The sequence below is a fragment of the Festucalex cinctus genome, chromosome 7 (genome assembly GCF_051991245.1).
Source record: "Festucalex cinctus isolate MCC-2025b chromosome 7, RoL_Fcin_1.0, whole genome shotgun sequence".
Lineage (NCBI taxonomy): Eukaryota > Metazoa > Chordata > Actinopteri > Syngnathiformes > Syngnathidae > Festucalex > Festucalex cinctus.
Window position 1 is genome coordinate 5,299,228 of NC_135417.1, and position 22,032 is coordinate 5,321,259.

Below are 22,032 nucleotides of genomic sequence, written 5' to 3' on the forward strand. Positions count from 1 at the left end.
CAGAGTTAAAGTGTTTAATTTGTAATAAAATCAACATACATAACATACTTAAGTTTTTGTGTTATATGTAATAGCTGACCTCTCACCATGTTTACACACCGATAAGCATGCATCAGCAATAACAATTCTTAATAAAATGAGAACAAGGCACTTAAAATGTGGACTTTTTCCATCTTATTAAAAAAAAAAAAAAAAAAAAAAAAGAGCACCGGCAATTCGTCTTTGAACGCATTTAAGTCGGGTGATGACTGTAAAACTGTACAATATAAAATTAGTTTTTTTTGTTTGTTTGTTTTTTTAATAAGTGGGCAAAACAACTGATGGAATAAACCATTTCACGTACACCAGACTACATGTTTAGGTTTTGAAGGGGGGGGGGGGGGGGGGGGGGGGATACTTCATTCATAGTGAAATGTATCTAACCACAACATAATGACATCAATTACTTTCAAACCACCAGCAACACACATCACAGCAAAGACGAGTTTTCAAACGAGTCGGATTGTTTTGCACATTACGGCGTGAATTCTAAATTCTTTGGAAATTATGACATATGCGTGAACACGGGGGGAGCCCCGCGCACGTCACGTGAGGGCGGCACGCTGCCAAAGATCAATACGTTTCCCTGCCTTGCCGCTAATGCAGGTACAGATGGTTGCGCATGGCTGAACAAAGCCAGACACAGTCAGACATGGCCAAGGTGTTGCATCAGGGAAGTGTGACCTTGACCAGACCACAAAGATTGGAGATTAAAACGTGTGGTTTACTTCTCCGGCTGCGCAAGCATGCGCTTGTGCGTACGTTGCGAAAGGGAACCCTCGTCACCATCTGCGGGGTGTGCCATTTTATTCTTATCTCCTTTTCGCACTCCTCTCTCGCGGGGGCTCCGGAGGAGGTTTCCCCACATTGCCCCCAGCACTGAAATAGGCCTCGAAATAATCAAAAGGGAGGGAAATCCAGACGTGCTTAACAGGAAGTCTGGTCTTCAGCGTGACATCGAAAAATGAAACATTTGTGGTATTGCGAAAGTGCCCGTGTGATAGCCCGGTAACGAAAGTTCAGCAGAAAGATAACAGCTCGCACAGTCACACCATATCAGGTGATAGGAAGAAGCTGAACAAGGTGAGTCATGGGAAAATAGAAAAACATTTTGTGGCTCAAGCTCCCATTAACCTGGCCCATTAATATCTGCACTTGATTATCACACAGCATCTTCAAACAAGCAGAATGTCAAAGGCAAAAACAACATTTCAACACATTCCTTGTATTATTTCCACCCCATTTGTGGTTTGCCGCACTTGAAATGGCAAGAGCCAGCCTCGAAAACAAATGACAAGAAAAGACCTGCTGAGGCTCAGCTGAAATCCCTGTCAGGGAAGATGAGGGGGGCGACGAGGGTCCACAGATACAGGCTGAGACCCAGCCAGCTGGAGCACACCTTCAACCACACGGCCGGCATGCTGCTCCGCATGGCTTGGGTGCTGGTGTCGGGGCTGTGAGAGGTAAAAGCACCGTTAAGTGAAAAGCTATCAAATTCATGCATAAACACACTTATTATATAAGCATAGTGGAGAGGAGGCCTTTATCTGAAATGGGAATGCCTTTGCAAACCAAGCTGCTTGTGCGCCCTCTGGTGGACAACATTTTAGCTACAATTCTCTTGGTTGTAAAATGTGGCATCACCTTCTCGCAATTTACATAGTTTTACAATTTTTCAAACAACATTAAAGTGTTTTAGGATCATAGTTTGTTGTCGAATCCTACTTACAAGTACCAGTTGGTGAGAGTCATCATGATGTATAGCGACGCCAGAGCCAGGTGAAAGTGGAAGGCCGAGTAGCTGTAAGTCACCCCATCCTCCTCATTATCTACAGCCCTGCGCACGCCGTCCTCTCCCACAACGCCCTCTCCGGCCTCGCCGCCGCTTTCCTCCGTTTGCAGCAGCTTGTTGACCTGAGTGTTGCTGGACGAGCGAATACTGGGACACAAAGAAGGAAGATAAAGCGGGGTCAAATATACGACAAATGTAACAAAACAGCCTATCTGGAGACGCAAACCTGGCGTAGAGGGTGCAGAAGAAAAAGATGAGCAAGCCAACAATGCTCTGAGCATCCCACCACTGCAAGTGGCCCGGTGTGCTCTCATTGGCTGTGGGCGTGCTGACATTCGAAACTAGACTCAATAGGCTGGGGTTACACTTGCGATCTAAAACATCAGACCAAACACAAACACACGATGGATTAAAAGATTGTGGGAATTAACACATGTGCTACCTTATGAATCTGCAGAAGTGCATTGGTGGGCTTTTTAGCTCCAATTCAAGCAGACATATTAACGCAGAAGTCACATCAAAAATTCTTATTTGCTATACCATAACCGGTACAATATGCCCCACTAGTCTAAACACAATGTTTTGATTTATATTGCTTTTGTGGAATAAAAATTAAGACTGAATCCAGCATTTTTCATACAACCAAGGAGGTGGACATTTTATGCAGCACTGCCACCTGCTGTCGACTTGAACTGACATCCAAGCGCCCACAGGTGAACATCATCGGACCAAAACCTGGAAAAATGTCTTATTCCACAAACGCAACATTAATCAGAGCCGTGTTTAGACCAGTAGTGGTACATGGAGAATATTTATGCAAAGAAAAAACTTGACCAACTACTTTGGCATGACATCAAATAAGGCAAATAAATTTAAATGGCACAAAAAGGTCTGTACAGCTAAAATCACACAGAAATCCAACATTGATTTTATGAACTTTTATAAACGCATATTGGTGGTGTGGTCTGATTCTGAACCACTGCTGAGCCCAATCTCAATTAAAAAAAAAAAAAAAAAAAAAAAAAAAACGGACTGGTTGCATTCGGAAGGGCATTCGGCAAAAAAACTGTGCCAAAAAATATCATGAGTGACTTGCTGTGGCACCACTAATGGGACACAAGCTTTAAGTCACAACGACACTTTTGTAAATGCAACTGCCCTCTGCATATGTTCTAGTTTTTTTTTTTTTTTTTTTTAGCTGTATTTATTTATATTGTGAAGTCTTATTTTATTGACCCTAACATAAGCAACTCTTATGTTTCTTCTCGGAATGCAGAAAACCCCAATCGGGTCTAATTTAATTTTGTAAAACAATATTTCAGTTTTATCCCTCAGTTCCTTGAGTTTTGAAATGCACTTTGCACATGTAACAAGTATTTCCATTTATCTAAATAGGTCACGACTTAATGACTATGGCACCACTCATTGATTACCCCTGCTTTAGAATTTTTATCTTCAGCCTGCTGAACAATTTCCAGAGCTTTATAAACATATACAACCATTAGGATGTTTGCTGTGGGGGGAGTCAACTGCTGAGTATCCGAAATCGCCAGGAATCCACTGAATTTAATTAGCCACTGTGCGAGACTCACTTGGATTGTTGGTCAGTGCGGACCAAGTGACGTACATGGTGTAGAGAGAGATGAGAGAAGCCTGCAGCAGGCCAGAGTAAGGTTGGGCTTCCTGCAAGCAACACAGTAAACATTAACTCTGTACAACAACAGGACATTTTATGAGCCATGCAAATTTTAATCTGAAACCTGTTTTCCTCACAGTTATGTACACAAAGGTTTTGACTAAAAATGGGAAATAATTTTATGTTGTGCCTTGAGATAAATGATTTAGCTAAAAAAAAAAATTGGAAAACAAAAATATATATATGTTTTCAGAAATGAGTTACCTGAACTTTGGGCAGGATGGAGACAATAGAGACGATGACACAGAAGATAAGGTTGAGGCTGATGACAACCTTGTGCTCTGTGCAGTCGTCCGGCTGCGTGTAGTAAACATAAAACAACACGACGGCGGTGAAAGCCAGGGCGTAGTTCAGGAAGGTGAAAGACAGCAGGCCTGGCAATCACATGAAAATGTGGGTCAATTCATGTTTATGGAACATTTACGGCGCTTGATTCCAGTTAAGGAAGTAATCAGAAATTGAATTGCTATACCTGCATACCAGCACTTGTTGTCATTATTTTCAGCATTTTCTACCCACGATTGGTTCCAGGAGTAGGCAAAGTCGATGAGGAGAATGAGCTGAATGATAATGAATAAGAGCGAGCCCACTAGTCCAAAATAGTACCACACTGTAAAGCAAGAAACAAACAGCTGATAACAACACAACTGTTTAAAATATATATGAAAGGAGGCTGTTACTAAATCAAGGAATTTTGTTCGCACCCGTATTGAATGTTGGATCCGAGATGAAAAAGGCTCCCACTGTAATTCCAACTAGGATCAGAAATTTAAAGAACCAGAAACTGAAAAATAAACAGTTAAAAACGCACAGTCAATGGTGCAAATTCACATTTTACCACACTGCTAGTCTATTGTAAACATTTGATATATTTCTACAAAAAAAAAAAAAAAAGCAAGGAGTGCCCAAACCGCCAACAAGGGGTAGCGATGTAACATTTAAATTTAAAGTCATTTCTTTTTACACTGTTTACAGTGGAAGGAGGAGCGCTTTACTGTCATGGCGCGCGGAGGCACTCAACAAACTTTTAGTCAGACAATCTGAAACATACACTCCAACACCAACACAGAATATAGAATTCACCAAGTATGTGTTGTGAAAGTTAGCAGAAGTATGTATGTCATAAAGGAATCAACGTACAACGATCTTGGGAATGTGTTGAGGATGACAACTCGGGGTTGTCTTTTGACCAGCAACTGACAACTGACATGCCATTCTGGTAAGGAGTGCTTGTATATCACTCCATAGATTATTATTTTACAAAAAGCCATTCCTAAATGTTGTGTTATCTGCTTTTTAAGAGTAAAACCACTGTTCAGATGTTTGAGGTGTCCCAAAAGCAAACATATTTGCATCAAAGTCACTTTTTTGCTTGATACATTTTACACAAAGTTTTTTTTTCTCCCCAGATAAAGTGAAAAGGGGCTGAATTCTGTATTTTTGTTATTGGTGAAAGAGGAGATTCGATACATAAATAATCATAGGCCATAGTATTTTGTGGGTCTTTGAAAAAAAATGCTCTTAAATGACCATTCTGATGACTGAAAATATCCGGCAACATTTACCCGTTTTGAATAGACGCACGCGGGTCTTTGCTGCTCTTGACACGAATCATGATGATGAAGAAGAGAAAGAAGAAGCAGGTCATGGCAAAGCAAATGCGATAGACAGATTTGTAGCCCACGATGACATCACAGTTGAACTGGTTTTCAATGCCAGGTATAGTGCTTCCACCCAAGCAAAAGCCTGGGATCTGGAAAAAACAAAAAACAAAAATCAAATCAACAAGAATAATTGTGCTCCAACAACGGCTCTCACTTTGCGCAGCTGCGTTTCCATTCCGGGAAGGATCATGATGGCTGACACGAAGGTCCCAAGCAGCAAAAAGAAGCTGAAAACCAGCCGTGTGACGGTGGAGTTATTGGAGGAGGGACAGCAGCCACACAGAAGACATGGTGCGGAGCCACACAGACAGGAAGCCTGTAAGATTGCAGAAAACACCAAGTGTGAGAAAACATTCTTGTAATTTGACAATTCAGGTCAAACGTCATCCAAAATACAGTAAAGCTTGCATTTAAAGAATTGTATTAGTATTGACATACAAGAAGGTGCTGCTAATTTCTGTAAAACCAGGGCATATCCGTAAAGCTAATTTGATTGACAGATTAATGTGACGATGAATAATTTGACGTGACTACAACCGCTAAGATCGCCACCTGTTGGTCATTGGTCAGAAGGGCGTTTTACAAGTATTTCTCTATCGTCATTCAAGAAAATTATGTTGTTGTTTTTTAAACCGTAAACGAGACATGGGTATGCAGACTCTGCTAAAATCCCAATAACGTACTGGTCAAAACATATATTATAAGCGCTTTAAATTGAACTCAAAATCGTGCAAATTGATGGCGACGGCTAGCTTGTTAAGCTAACTTCCTGGAAATATGAGAAGTCAAATTTGCGTTTTCCCCTCCCTAAATTTCATAAACTATCTCACGTTCATTATCTTGATAAACGCGAACAAATTATTACTTGAAAAAAACTCAGTGCTCACACTACATACGAATGAGTCGTTTTTCGGTGGCGTCGTGTGTTCCGAAGCCTCGACTGAGTTTGGGCTAAAACATTCAAGAAAGACTACAAAATTGAAACGAAATACTTACACAGCTGGCTAAAGAACATAGTGCCAAACAGGCTCCCATGATGCCGTCAAAATGCTGAGGTTAGCTGTATATTCTCGCCGCCTTCGGTAAACAGCTGTCTGAAGACAAACAGGGTGAATGTCGTTTTTGTTTCTATCTGGAGGAAGGAAGGCACACAAGTGTTCTGTTCACTGTTCAGTAAAATGTCGCCACCTACTGGCTGGAAAATTAAATAACGGGTCGTACATCACCAATGTAAAGCAAATGTTTTTAGTATGGTACAAGACCTCGCTATTTTTAATACATTTATTTTAATTTTTGTATGTATTAAAATTTAAACAGTAGTACTCGCTCGCTCACTCATATGGAGGACCAAAACTGCCAAAATTCAAAATAAATAAATTACTAAATAAATAGATAAATAAATGACTAAATAAAAAAAAAAACCCACACACACTAAATAAATAAAGAAATAAATAAAGAAATAAATTCCTTTTTAACACAGTTTTGTTAAAACGGGTGATGTCAGGCATGTGGAAAAAGTTAAAGCGTTTAATTTTGTGTTTAAAAGTTAAGAAGTGAGGCTTTTCCTGTGACGTCTCTTCACATTGCTGTTTATTACGGCTTCACAGCTCGCTCCGATTGGTCGATTTGGACCAATCAACGTTAAGAGGCCAGTAAACGTCACGGATCCGATTGTGGGCGCGAGGCTGCTCATTTGGCGGGTTGAACAGAGACAATAACCTGAAAGAAGAACCTCCTTGGAGTACTTCAAAGTTACACGGGTAGGTGACAACAATACGTGACCGTTAAAATAAGCTCTCAGACCGCTCGCTTTTTGTGTTGAGAGGCTACAAGTGTATACTGAAAAAGTTTGTGACTCTTAAAATGAAGTCAACTTCAGGTAACGTATGGAATGGACCGTGTTGGCATGGCAGCCGTGCACGAGACGACAATGGAACGTTAACACCTGGACCAAAACGCCATATTTGATTCGATTTGCTCGGCTTACTACATATCGGTCAAACCTTTAGTAGTCAAAATTCGTTCACATGTGTTTGTGAAAATGAGCCTTGCATTTCAATTGCCCGCATTTGCAAGCAACCGTTGTTGTTTGTCTCCAACGTACAGACAAGTTGGGGCGCCGTTGAAATGGAGGACTATGTTTTGACTTGTTCCAAACAACACAGTGATTTGAGTAGTCTTCGTAACAGTCGTCATAGTAAAACTTGGCTATATGATGCCATGTTTGGATTCAGTAGGCCACAACGAGACTTATTTGAAGGCATGCGTGACTACATTTTCGTTAAAACACGAGGTCTTTGAGCACACTTGCTACACGGCTACGCCAGCAGAAAGGCAATGGAGAACTAGATAGTCGTTATTGTAGAACTTGTAGAAAGTTATATCTATGACTTGTTTTAATTTCCATGTGTTTATTCTTTTCACCAGTGGTTCCATACCGGCAATTTCTCATCTGAAATGGCACAAATTGAAGGTGAGTGCAATATAATGGATTGGACTACACTGCCATGTTGTTTGAAAGCAATACCTTTTACAAATGTTTTTTTGTAGAATATCTACAGCAACCTTGAATTATTTATCTGATTTCTACCCCTCTGGAGTCACTTGTTGGTCTGTTAGGTTTCTCACATGGCAAAAATAAAAAATACTATCCAAAACAAACTTTACTGTAATTTAGTTTTTACTTTAACTAGAAAACTGCTTTGGCACAGCTGAGTAGGTTGTTTTTTGACCTCTCTTGCAAATCACTGACCCATGACTGATAGCCAAAAGCCAACTTAACCCCTTAATCATGGCCAGTTGGTCACTTGGAATCAATGGCTGCTCTGTCTTCTCCAGCAGTGTACCGTAGTTCATGTTTCTTTCTAGTAAAAGTCAAGGCATGAAATATCCCAAGGAGTTGCCATTGTATTGATGTCAGCTCCAACACTTGTTTTGCAGACATCCAAGTTAAGGAGCTGAACAAGCGTGCGTCGGGTCACGCGTTTGAGCTCATTCTGAGACCAACCTCCCCTGATGCAAAAGCGCAATTTCCGCTGTCCCCTGTCAACAAGAAGGAAACCTCGCTGGATGAGATTATGAAGAAGCTGGAGGCTGCTGAAGAGAGACGCAAGGTATATTCATTCAACATGAGTGGTTCAAAGAACTGGATGCACATTTGACTATATTCACTGGATCAAATATTGGGGAAAATGATCCAATAATGTTTAATTATTTTACAGCTTAACATAGTGGTAGGAAAAAAAAAAGACATTGGATCTGCAAGAGTTGTCTTTGGTTATGCTGGTAAAATATGAATGGAGGTAAAAACAAACACTTGCCTTGCACTTGATGGACTCAATAGTACTTTGGATCTCTTTCTCAGAATCATGAGGCTGAATTGCTGAAAAACCTTGCGGAGAAACGAGAGCATGAGAAGGAAGTGATCCGGAGGGCCATAGACGAATGCTCCAACTTCAGCAAGAATACTCTGGAGAAGCTGACCCAAAAAATGGTGGCTGCACAAGAGAGACACAAGGTATGTTCACAACACAAATTGATAAGTCAACCAAATACTGTACAAGTTAAACAAAAATATCATTTTGTCTTTTTGCCAGGTCCATGAGGCTGAAGTGCTGAAAAATCTCGCCGAAAAAAGAGAGCGTGAGAAGGAAGTGCTCCAGAGGGCGATGGATGAAGGCTGCAACTTCAGCAAGACCACTCAGGAGAAGCTTACTCAGAAGATGCTTGCTGCAGAGGAGAGATACAAGGCAAGTTCAGAAACCACACAAATTGATTCACATAACAAAATCTCCGTCTAACACGGACATCTGTCTTTGTTAGAGCCACGAGGCTGAAGTGCTGAAGCAGTTGGCTGAGAAACGAGAGCACGAGAGAGAAGTGCTCCAGCGGGCCTTGGACGATTGTTGCAACTTCAGCAAGAGCACTCAGGAGAAGCTGAATCAGAAGATGGAGGCCAACAAAGACAACCGCGATGCGCGATTGGCTGCTCTCGATAAGAAGCTCAAGGATAAGGTACGTGCTGGTGAGGTCACTCTTTAAAGTTGCAAATAAAATGAGGCACAAGAAGACATCTAAATTTTGTTTTGAAACAGGACAAGAAGATTGAGGAATTGAAGAAGACAAGGGAGTGAATGAAGACGGAAGAAAAAAATGTTTTCGTACAATTTCAAAAATAAGCTTTGCATTACATTTATTGTAATAGTTCCTGCTTAACATTTTGTGCCTGTTTTTACGCAATTAGTTCCTGTTGGCAGCTGATAACACTGTATTTTGGTGTAAACTGTTTTTCTATTGGTGGGCATTCCAATTAGTAAACTGGGCCATATAATCAGCACTTCTGATATGTTTTATATTTAAAGTTGCAGGTACTGTTCATGTCTTTCTTTTTGTACCTTGAGACTTTTTTTTTTTTTTTTTTGGTAATCACACTAATAAAGTTGATATGACCATAATATTGTGATGATTTTTATTTTTAAGCTCTGAGCTATTTTCCTCAAGCTCAATAGTTTCACACTGCTGACACCTAGTGGCAGCAGCACAGGGGAGGATTTACCTTCCCTTTCAAGAAAAGTCATGAGTTGGTTGAACTTCTTAGTATTTTCATTACTTTTCCCTCTTTTTTTTTATTACTTTTTTTTTTTAATTTATTGAGCATGATTTATATATTTAACTATTGTTCCAGGGAAGAGGCAGGAAAAAAGGAAGATAAATGTGTGGGCCAAAAAAAGACCACATTGAAACATGAAAGTCTTGTGGTTCTTAGTAACAAAACTGAAAAATACCCAATGATTTTGAACGGTAACACGTACTTTTATTGTAGTCTTTTACAGGTATTAGTGGCAGTTATGTAATTTAATTAAACTACAGGATATCGTTAGGATGTACACCCATCTTGTAGTCTAGCTCTGTGCAGACATGCACAGCTTTTAGTGATTTTTTATTTTTTTTTAAAGATCATTAAGGATCGCAGAAAATAGTGGCACATAAACCTTGTTCAGAACATAACCTGTGTCAAGAAAGAAGTCAGTTAAAATCTGGTCACCCTGTGGGCAACTTGCAGAATATTGGATTCCGGAACATCAGATCAATCTTTTTAGAGAAACCGAACCGTTGACACCCAACCTGCCAAACAGCACTGTTGAGTGAGTACTTAAATCTTGCAAGTGCTCACAAGTTTAAGGCATGTAGACTTGACGTTTAATTTGCCCCAGGGCAACTGCAGCTGGCTGTTAAGTCAATATGTCTGATGCGTGTCTTGTTATAATAAATGGTTATTGCGGAATTTAAGATGAGTCATTATTTCTGACTTGCCCATTTTGCCCCCAAATTTCCACTTAATATTACCGGTAAGTGTTATTAACACTTTTCTTTTTTTAAATATGTAAACTGACTGCAAGCAGACATATGCATACAGATAGCCTAGCTGACATAGTGGACAATGACAGGGTGGACATTTTTGGCTAAGTTAGCATTTAATGAGCGAATATGGACCTTCACCTAGCAAAATGATTTATGGTAGTTAGCAAGCTAACCTTAACAAATATATTTCAGTTTTCTGAGGGATCTTTACTGTATTTCAATTGATGCGTCACTACGATAGAGTGGACGCGTTATCGCTCTAACTACATCCAGCTACATGTATAATATAAAAAAAATCCAAAACATAAGTCTAAATATTCTGCAACTATCCACTATTTCAGCTTCAAATGAAGAGAGACAAAGTGCTGATCTCTTGACAGGGTGGACAGCAATTTCAGGGAAATGCAAAAAATGACTCACTAAATAAAATGTGGACAATAAAACAAAGTAAAAAAAAAACAAAAAAAAACTATTACTTAAACACTAATTACACACACATGATGGGACATGCCAAAAACATATCCAATGAAAAAAGGTATACATTTATGGAAAAAAAAAATTGAAGGGACTCATTGTATTTGTACGTGTGCAAATATTTGACCACAGCTTCATGATTCTGTGACAGTTGCATGTTGACTAAATAATTGTGATGAGAAGAACAGGAAAGACAACTTATAATATTGACTCATATTAATGTGCTAGTAATCCAGCTTTTTATATGCAATGCTAATTTCACTTTACTGTTTGACTTCTCCTTGTGGTGGACAATCATTGAAGCATTATCAGCCTATATGTTCCAGTTTTGCCTGTTGCATACCAGTCATGCTTGCATGCCTTATTTTCATAGTTAAGTCACTGGTCACACTAAATGCTTAGAAATCCACAATGTTAACAGAAAAACAGTTTCCCTGACTTGAGCGAGGACAATGCTGACCTCTGACAGAGACAGACAAAAGAGACATTGTTACTGAATGCCAAGCGCAAGAATGACAGAACGAGATCTTGTTGGCATCCAATGTCACCAAGACGGCTTGTTACATTTCTTGTTGAGCAAACATTATGTCTCCAATTTTGAATTTGGCTGCATTTCCAATTTCATGACAAGTCTTATTAAAACAATTTGAAACCTTGAGGGATATTTGCATGTCGCTACTTTGCCATTTTTCTATATAATTAAGATTTGTCAGAACTATATTTTTCAATCACATTTGGCACATTTTTTTTTAAAATAACTGCATATTTAAATTAATTTTAAAAACATCTTCAAGCCTTTACACAGCATCCCTAGCATCAACATGCAAACTCCTATGGGGATGCTGCAACATGCAACCTCCCCAGTATAGCGGCTAATTGTAGCTATAGGCAGATGTGCGAACCACAAGGTCAAAATAAAATCTTGACTTTGAACATTACATTAGTTGGTACACTTGATGACTTCACATGATTGTAAATGTGTCATCGAAGTGCAACAAATCATTATGCCTGTGGTGAAATGTCCCTGTGGTGTGTTGTGGGCGGGTTGATTATCCGCACAGCAGCTCTCATTGGCAGAAATGGAACATACCGCGAAAGGAGGTCTGAGCTTGTCTTCTGATTGGTTGTATGAGCCGTCTGTCAGAAGACCTTGACATCCTCTTGGAGTCTGCGCCCTACCGCCAAGCACTGTTCCAGCCACGGCCATCCTCCATCCGTGTAACTCGTCGCACAATGTTTTTAATAATTTATCAGGCTGTCAGCCCTTCGTCGTCGGCAAATTCGAAGACTTTGGATTGATACCACCATCTACAGGTATGTGGGTCTTTTGTGGTTTGCTTCCACCGGTTTCGGATGATAAAAAGCAATATTTCCGCCTCGAGCACTAAAACCCCACAAGTGAGGGGTTATCTCAGTAATTCCACGCTAAACGCCCTATCGCCATCGTGGGATGCGCGCGGGGAGCAGAATTAGACCTCCCTACTGTGATAAAGTGTAGATTAAAAAAAGAAAGAAAGAAAAAAGAATGGATTTTGAATTTGCGGGCGTCTATCAGGTGCACGATTTGCCGAATAGAATTTAATGAGTGCAACAGGCCCGCCTCGTTGCACGGTGCAACACTAATGTATGCTTAATTTCTGTCTATTATATACACCATGTTTCCTTTATTAGAAATCAGAGGCGTGCACGTACACAACCTTTTGTTGGGAGAAAAGGGTGTGGACGTCGGATGCTTATTGTTACGTAATCTCTCATTCACTACTGTACGCGCTTCCCACTCAAACGGGACTCACGCACACATACAAGCATGCACAGGAAATTCATGAGACAGTGTTGTCCGATTAACAGGTCCGCTAGCAATAAACAGCCATTGATCTAATGAGATCCCACTTCGCTAGCTGCATCGTAATAATGAGTTTGGATCAGAACCAAATTCTACACCTACATACTGTAAAGTCCATTACATTACCCACCTCATGTGATTGACTGGATTTTGTCATTTAAAGAAACTGTAAATTCAGACTTGCTTCTAAATACATGTTTGAAGATAATTGCTACAAACGTGAAAATACTGAGAAATATGTAGAACTAAAATTGTGCGGATATAGCATTTCTGTGCTTTCGTTTATTTATTTTCGTTAGTGTAAATCAAAATGGCTGGCCAGCGGGTGTCAACTGGTGTCTGTTGGATCAGAATTGGATTTGGCTATGGTGACCGTCGGGATGTGAATGCATAATAAAGTTTCTAGACAAACTAGCATCCATTTTTTCAGGTCTTAGTCATGGAATTTGTGACCTGGCTTAGTAAAATGAGTCACACTGAGATTCACATTTTAGAAATGAGGTGTTGGCATAATTAAAAAGTGAATGTTCTCACCCGTTGTGCTATGCTACTCATAGGGCTTATTTTTCATTACATCATAACAACAAATGTGAATAGGGTGATAAGTCAGGCCCTCTTTGGGGTACATGCCCACCAATGCCCTAAGCTAGCATGTTGAATGTCATCAGTGAATGTGTGCGGATGCCAAGAAAACAAAAAAAAAACAAAAAAACAGGGATGCCGGTATATTGTGCTACATATGTACAACACCGTAAATTACTGCTAGGGAACTGGGAGTAAGCTTTTACAATTAATTCCCCCCCCCCCCCCCCCCCCCCCTTTTCAACCAGTATATATTGCTAGCATACGCTTTGGCATTAACAAAAGCATAAACCTCATGAAAATCGGTTGAGAAATGAGCAAGTTGACGTATTTTCATTATCCATGAATGGCTTTTGATGAAAAAGCTGCCCCTCCCAACATGGTGCACACGTGCCACAGAGGCACAGGCATTAGCCATTTTGCTACAACGTGCTGGGTGAAAGCAGCAGAGGTTTGACCTACTGAACACGTTGTGATTATCAATTTATTCATTTATTCATGCTGTACAGTTCAGCAACTTATTATTTATCATGAGGTAAAAATGTCCATCTATGTACAGGGGCATTTTTGTCTGTAGATAATGTAGATGTTTTATGTAAATGTTGACATCCCAATTCACAAAATTCAAAACTGCTTGCTCGGGCACATTTTCAGAACACTTTACCAGCTTGACATATACTGTGACTCCCAGGCAGGTTGAGCAGGAACCATGTCAGCTGTGTGGCAATACTTTACCTGGTAAACACGAATGGCATCATTTTGTTAGCTGGCTGCCAATTAGGAGCTGCAAACTAGTTGAGGAACCCTACTTGGGTGATAAAGCAGCTGCCTATGTGGCGGCGAGCTGTCCGGTAAGCATCAAGGAAATTTTTTTGAGACCTTTCGCTGGCTCCTGTAACGACACCGCAGCATGGCATGACGAATAAAGAGACAAAAGCATCGATCTCCTATCACAATAATCATTGTCTGATTATATAACATCCATTGTATTCAATGACAATTGACAATATTGTTGGAGTAAAGCATTCAACATGCATTCGAATATTAGCATTCAGCTTTCAGCATTCACACGCAATTTCTCTAGAAATTGCACATTGTCTAATTGTGGGAATGCTGAAAGCATCCCACATATTGTTATTCAGATTTTTATTTTCCTCACTTTTTTGCCGAGAAACAACTCCCATATTATACTTCCGATTTACAGCATTCAAATTTCAACTTGCTTCAAAACGTCACGCCTTCCGGGGGTATATATGGCCTGATTCCACGTTACTTACAGTTCTCGCACAATTTAAAGTTAAAGATCAAGTTTTCCACATTCATTTTCAATGGGACTTACATTGAACTTTGCCCACTTACATACATATAACTGATCATCATTACTAGCTCTCAGTGGCGCACTTGGTTAAGTGTGCTGTCCACTAATCAGCAGGTCCTGGGTTCGAATCCCACCGCCGACTGTACATTGCAAATATGTAAAATGGCAACTGAAATGATTGGCTTTCATCAGATGCCTATTTTTAAAATACGCCATTAGCCATTGAATTTGTACAGGGCAATTGAGCTCAGCCATGGAGAACTTGGGTTCAAACCCCGCTTGGACCTCATTTTAGGACATTCGATGGTTTGGTACCAACTGAGTATCATATCAGGAAATGGATGATAATTTCTCTGAAAATGATTAAATCCAACCTTAGACAGATTGCAGTTCCAAGTTTTCCTTTTTATTAATTTATCTTTCAACTTCAATGAAAACGTAATTTTCACATAATTTATCTTTCAATTTACTTCACAAGCATTCAGCTTTCAGCATTCCCATGCAATTTCTCCAGAAATTGCACTTAGTCTAGTTATAATGAAAAGTTTGCCACTTTCTAACCCGCTGTGCCCTTCCTTCCCCCTCGTCTCTCTGCTCGCAGATTTCCATGGCGACGGTGGTGATGGAGCAGATCGGCCGCCTGTTCATCAACGCCCAGCAGCTGCGCCAGATCCCTCAGCTGCTGGAGTCGGCCTTCCCCACGCTGCCTTGCACCGTCAAGGTGTCCGACGTTCCCTGGGTCTTCCAAGAGCGTCACATCCTCACCGGCTACAGGCAGCCGGACCACAGCTGGCGCTACTACTTCCTCACCCTCTTCCAAAGGCACAACGAGACCATCAACGTATGGACCCATCTGCTGGCCGCCCTCATCATCCTGGTCAAGTGGCAGGAGGTCTCGCAGACGGTCGATTTTTTGCGAGACCCTCACGCTCAGCCCCTCTTCATCATCCTCCTCACCGCCTTCACCTACCTCTCCTTCAGCGCCCTCGCTCACCTGTTGTCCGCCAAATCCGAGCTCTCGCACTACACCTTCTACTTCCTCGACTACGTGGGGGTGGCCGTCTACCAGTACGGCTGCGCGTTGACGCACTACTACTACGCCATCGAGGAGGCTTGGCACGCCAGGGTGCAAGGGCTGTTTCTGCCCGCCGCCGCCTTCCTGGCGTGGCTCACGTGCTTCGGCTGCTGCTACGGCAAATACGCCAGTCCCACGCTGCCCAAGATGACCCACAAGCTTTTCCAAGTGGTGCCCTCGGCCTTGGCTTACTGTTTGGACATCAGTCCCGTGGTTCACCGCATCTACGCCAGCTACCAGGAAGGCTCCTCCGACCTGGTGGTGGTCTACCACCTCTACCAAGTGCTCTTTTTCCTCATCGGCGCCTACTTTTTTTCCTGCCCGCACCCGGAGAGCTGGTTCCCGGGGAAGTGTGACTTCATCGGGCAGGGCCACCAGATCTTTCACGTGTTCGTCGTGTTCAGCACGCTGCTGCAGATCGAAGCGCTGCGGATAGACTTCAGCGAGCGCCGGCCGCTCTACGAGCGACTCCACGGCGACCTCGCTCACGACGCCGTGGCGCTCTTCATCTTCACCGCCTGCTGCAGTGCTCTCACTGCTTTTTACGTGCGCAAGCGTGTGCACGCTTCTCTCCATGAAAAATACACTTAAATGCAAAGTTACAGGGCCTTGCCAAAGTATTGGCCCCACCATTGAACTTTTTGACCTTTTGCCACATTCAAACATAAACATGAGTTAGGACTGGGTTAAAAAAATAAAAAAAATAATTTAATAATTGATAATTAAGGATTTTTCCCATTTATATGTCCAATTATTGAATTATGAAAATATTTTAATTTTAATATATATTTTAAAAAATTGAATAATTGATATTGAATCGATTTTCATTTTCGAGCCTGATATTGATACATAAAGCCATGAATCGATTATTTTAATATCTCTTTTCCCCATAAATTAATTAAAAAAAAGAATTTTAAAGGCCAAATTTTTTTTGTATCTTACAATTTTCTTGAAATTTACTGTTCACATGAATTTAAATGTATTTTCTTGACAATTAAGAATTTTTTCCCATTTTATATGTCCAATTATTGTATTATGAAAATATTTTCATCTCATCCTTGCTAATGTCAATGTTTGTGTAACACTTAAGTGATTATATCACGTTTAACCAGTTAATGCATCCACAAAATTTTATTTGGAATATGTTTGTGGAGTTTTTATCATGTTCTTGATATTTAAGAAGAATTGGTGTTCTAGAATGAATCAATATTCTTTTAACATACCTCTGAGACCATTTTTACTGAGACTAGATTACACACAGGTGGCCTATCAGTCATTTAGGTCAACATTGGATCATTCAGAAATCATCAGGGAACTTCTGGAGTCAATTGGCTGCACTGAGTGAAAAAGGGGTGAATAATTTTACACACTACTGTACTTTTCAGTTATTGAAAATAAAAGTTTAAAATATGCATACATTTTGTTCCACTTTGTGATAATTCGTCACAAAAACAAAACAAATATATCGTTATGGCTGAAGCCTGAAATGTGGCAGGAGTTCACAAAGTTAAAGGGGGTTAAGACTTTTGCAAGGTACTGTACATCTCAAGTCTCTCAACAGTAACCAGTAATTTTACTGTTATATATTATTTTGTAATAGTGACTCTGCCAAACTACAGTGAACAGTTTACAGGCCGTTTATTAGTCAGCAAGGGGTTAGTTGAATCCCACAGGCGCACATATTATAATTTCACATTTATTTGGATCACGTTGACTTTGTGTGTGCTTGTAACCGTTCTTGATATGACGTCTCAACATGTGCTTATGACATTTGTTTTTCTCAGAGATTCAATGTCATTCAAGAGACTGATTTAAGGAACCTAACTGTTTTGCTTACGGAACTCTTTTGGCCCCGTTTATGTATCATAATGGACATATGTTGGTTGTCTACAACCATGTATTTTTTAGTTGAAGGTGTTTCCCCCCCCGATCCAAAAATGCACGTTTTCTCCAGCTGTACAGAAAAAAAAAAAGTGTAATGGACTCACAGTGATAGTTTATTGCAAACAAACATCACATTTGAAAGTTTATGAACAAGGTTAATTATTAAATTAATTGTTCTTCCTATCCCGTATTAATGTGCCCTTGACACTTGCCTCTTCTATGCGAAAAACACTTATGTCCATTTTTGTCATTTTTTTTTTTACATTTTTGGGATGAAACTGAATGTAGACATCCCAAAAATGTATTTAAAAAAAAGAAAATTTGACGTGTTTTTCACATAGCAGCGACGATATGCTTCTTTTCATATTTTCTATTAACAGTCCAAAAGTACTGGAGGCAAGGTCAATAAGAGCTCCTGATGTCATGTGACTTTCTCTGAACACGCCCCCCTGCGGTGGGAAATTATTGTTAATGGGCTACAATGTCGTGAAGGGCAAAAACTAGCGTTTGTCAACTTTCCGCCCAAGAGCAATGACAGTTCTTGGCCACACCGCTAATGTGGAATTACCTCCTCTTACTGGTGAGTGCTTTCAAATCGGATCATGCAAATGCTTTACTAGTTTGTAACAGCACAAATGAACGAAACAGATTATTTCCCTTACATTTTGCGTGTGCTAACAGTTAGCATCTGCTGATTTAGCCACCAAGTACAAAGTGTAACATTGGCTAGCATTGGTTCCTCTTTTGGTAGCCTGGACTGGAGCATGCTCGATCTTCTCGATGTGGCAGCTGGTCCACAGCAGCTGGCAATCATTGTTCAAATGTGGCGTGTGCCGTTTAGTTAAAGTGGCGGATTCGTTTTCTATCATGCCAAAATGGCATTTGGGACGCGTGACGTCAACGTCAGGATCTCTATTACTTGGGTTTTGATGTCCAGTATACTAAAGATATTTGTACGTCAGATCAAAAGATGAGGATGAGACAAAAGTTCAGAGTTCCAGCTTTTATGTCATGGTGTTTATTTACGTCTCGATGTGTTTAACAACTCAGGACATAGCACCTTTTGTTTGAAGCCACTCACTTTTCTCTTTCAGTTCTTGTTCTTTCTGGGGGTTTTATTCCTAAAGCGGCCTCTTCAAGAAGTAAAATGTATGCTCTATTGGGTTAAGGTCTGGTGATTGACTTGGCCAGTCCAACACATTTCACCCCTGATGAAGTCCTTTGTTTTGTTGGCTGTGTTTTGGGTCATTAGCTTCTCTTCTCTTGCCCTAGTTTGGATTCATTTTTCAATAAACTGCCAGACAAGATGGTTTTGTAGACTTCCAAATTCATTCTTCTGCGTCCATTATGAGTTGATATGAATGAATAGCATGACATAAAAGCAGGATTTCTGCTATTTATCTTTTGATCTGAAATGGCAAACGTCTTCAGTATGCAACAAAAACAACGGAATTGACCTTGCCGTTCCAATACTTTTGGTGGCGACCGTACGTCACAGCAGAGCAAACCTATTTCCGAAACAAAACATCGTACCTCTTAAAAGCTACATTTAATGTGATGTTTGGTGTTGTGAGGTTTTTATTCTAGCAAATACATACACAAAGGGCTGCAAGTTCAGCTTTTGCCTTTTCACATTCCATGGCATCGAGGCTTGTATGTGCACTATGCTCTACTTTTGATATGATTTTCTTTTTGTATGATGACATTGTACGTGCCTCTTCGCATGTCTATCTCGATGTAATGTGGCCGTTATGGTGTGATAGCTTTCCCTGCACTGTAAGCATTACGCGTTCCTCCCGAAAATCTGCCATTTATCACTTTGCTCTGCGCCGAGCAGCACTCGGAGATGAATGCCTATTTTTTTCAGACGGAACGCAGCACATTTCTATTTTGCTTCGTGCTTTCAAACATTTCATGTATGAAGAGATCACTATGACTACAATTTTTGTTTCGTGTTGCTCCGAAGCATCCATTTGTTTTGGCTTTTGCCGCAGATATGATTCACTGATAATGTTTTAGCTTGCAAAATGTTACATGTAATCTCAGAAAATGAGTTTCATTTCATTCAGCGCAGCACTCTGCTCTTGATGGTGTTTAATGAATGTGTTTTTTTTCAACACTGATGGCACTACTGAACGGTAATTTCAGAGATGACTTAAATGTCTTGAGAGAAGCGCATATGGTGGGTTGAACTGAGAATCAGTTGACTCGTCATGCACTGCCCGAATCAACACTGTACATACTGTGGCTGACCACGTTGGCTATGTTTACATGCATGATGTTTTTTTTTTTAAATACAGTTATTGTGGTGTTCTACTATTTGTGTTAACATTTTAACACATTGAGTAACCTGAGGGGGTTAAAAAAAAGCCCCAAAAGATATTTCTTTTGATGCCTCTAAGTCATACATGGGAATATTTTATATGTTGGAACCAGTTATTTATTTCAAGTTAAAATACTCAATCCACGAAATTACCATTGACTTCACATTGTTTTTGTACCAGTGTTTTGAGTAATGAGCAGATTTGTGAGCAGTATTTTCTGCTGCAATTGACACATTGTCACCTATTATGTAAATTGCATGTTGTGAAAATAAGAACTGGAACATGGGCGGTACTGTGTAAAAGTGAATGTGTTAACAAAGCCTCTAATGACGCCACCCAGGTTTGCCTTCATGATAGAAAGCAGGGTGAGAGAGAGCAGAATGTCTTCTGCCTCTTGACTGTGTGACTGACTGTACTAATGTTTAAGAAAAGTAAAGTATTGCATTAACCTCCATCTTCCCAGGTGTCGTTGTATTTTGTTTTTAAAAACTATCAAGATATCCAACAAGAAACGTGAAACTAAGAAGTAATAATTATACAGAGGAAACGCAGGACTCCTGTTGTAAAAGTCGGGATCACGTGAGCGAAAGCGTGGAGCTGATTGGCCGAATGAAAGCCAAGATCTTATTGGCCGAAAGACAAGACCAAATGCGTCAAGACGTAAATACGACAAAGGACCAAAAAATAAATAAAAAATTGCGGACTCTTGTAAATCTGTATATTTTATAAAATTACATATCAATAAATGTAAATTATAAATTCAATGCCTTTCTTCAAATTATTTTTGATTGGAATCGACACATTTTATGGTTCTTAAATTGATAAATAAATGTCAATCAATAATTGCTTTTCATGCAAACACACACACACACACACATACACACACACACACACACATATATATATATATATATATATATATATATATATATATATATATATATATATATATATAAACAATAACCCATGGATTGCTTTGGAATGTATTTTTTTCCATTATTTTTTCTTTCCCCCTTATTTTAATTGTTATATAACTTACATGTATTTCATCGTTGCATAAGTTTGTAAGACATGTTCATTGGACTTACTAATCTTTGTATAACTGTTTTATTTAAAAAATAAAATAAAATAGCATGTCCCTCAAAAAGGGAAAGCAAACTTATAGATAGAAATTTTCAGGCGATAACACGAGTTAAGTTATGTACTGAATTGTTACCTTAATTGTTTAGGTGTCAAGAAATGTGAGGCTTACTCCGAGCAAGCAAAATAAATAAACAAGGTCAAAATTTTCTTAATCATTTACGTGTCCATTCTATATATGCGAGTTTGAACAAGAGCAAGCTATTTTGTCAATCTTATCACTTTCAAAAAGGCCTGTGAATGTATTGTGGCCAATCGCCTCACTACCACCAGAGGGCAGCCTTGTAATTTGGTGTAATTTAAGACGACGAAATCTGAAAAAAAAACAAACGTTTTTCAACACGCCCCCCCCCCCCCCCTTTTTTTGTTTTTTTTCAAAATATTACTCAAAGGTAATTGTTTTTAAGTCATCATTATTAATCCCAAAACCTGTCGCCTGGGTGGGTTGAATCATGAATACCCTACAGACAGCATTAATTTGCCCCATTTAAAGCTTAGGAGACTGGCCCTCAATGTATCCCCATTGAATGTGATTAGTTTACAATATTCTACACTCAGGCAGTGCCAACTATACTAACAGATAGTGATAATTGCCTTACAGCCTGTTTCCTGTCCTTTATCAATTGCTTCCACCAGAATCCATCAATTTTCGTATGCCTGCTTCTGCCGCAGCTCCATTTTCACTCTTTTGTGGCTCCACTTTCACCCACTTTTCCAGCGAGCAAAGCCGTTGCTCCTCATGTATCTATGTGCGTTGCACGGTGCCTTTTTTTCAAGGTTTCCAGGATCAACATTGGCAGGTCTGCATTTCATGTGCCCCCATTCAGTCTGAGGTCAGGC

At 40.0% G+C, this 22,032-nt stretch overlaps 3 protein-coding genes across 3 annotated transcripts; 2 read left to right on the forward strand and 1 right to left on the reverse strand.

The window, feature by feature from the left end:
* On the reverse strand, positions 1-6,471 carry serinc2l (serine incorporator 2, like). The gene is made up of 10 exons (XM_077525911.1): positions 6,188-6,471; positions 5,346-5,507; positions 5,093-5,280; positions 4,232-4,311; positions 4,000-4,137; positions 3,732-3,901; positions 3,424-3,514; positions 2,058-2,205; positions 1,769-1,978; positions 1-1,493 (listed from the first exon to the last, which is right to left on the reverse strand). Exons 1-10 carry the CDS (start codon positions 6,224-6,226, stop codon positions 1,355-1,357), a joined length of 1,365 nt encoding a protein of 454 aa, XP_077382037.1. The 5' UTR covers positions 6,227-6,471; the 3' UTR covers positions 1-1,354.
* Positions 6,472-6,814: 343 nt separating this feature from the next.
* On the forward strand, positions 6,815-9,645 carry LOC144021786 (stathmin-like). Its single transcript, XM_077525913.1, has 7 exons — positions 6,815-6,951; positions 7,619-7,664; positions 8,132-8,304; positions 8,556-8,708; positions 8,788-8,940; positions 9,014-9,205; positions 9,286-9,645. The coding sequence occupies exons 2-7, from the start codon at positions 7,649-7,651 to the stop codon at positions 9,322-9,324; spliced, it is 726 nt and encodes a 241-aa protein (XP_077382039.1). The 5' UTR covers positions 6,815-6,951; positions 7,619-7,648; the 3' UTR covers positions 9,325-9,645.
* A 2,561-nt stretch (positions 9,646-12,206) lies between these two features.
* paqr7b (progestin and adipoQ receptor family member VII, b) lies at positions 12,207-20,506 on the forward strand. The gene is made up of 2 exons (XM_077525912.1): positions 12,207-12,340; positions 15,371-20,506. Exon 2 carries the CDS (start codon positions 15,377-15,379, stop codon positions 16,433-16,435), a length of 1,059 nt encoding a protein of 352 aa, XP_077382038.1. The 5' UTR covers positions 12,207-12,340; positions 15,371-15,376; the 3' UTR covers positions 16,436-20,506.
* The last annotated feature ends 1,526 nt before the right edge of the window (positions 20,507-22,032 follow it).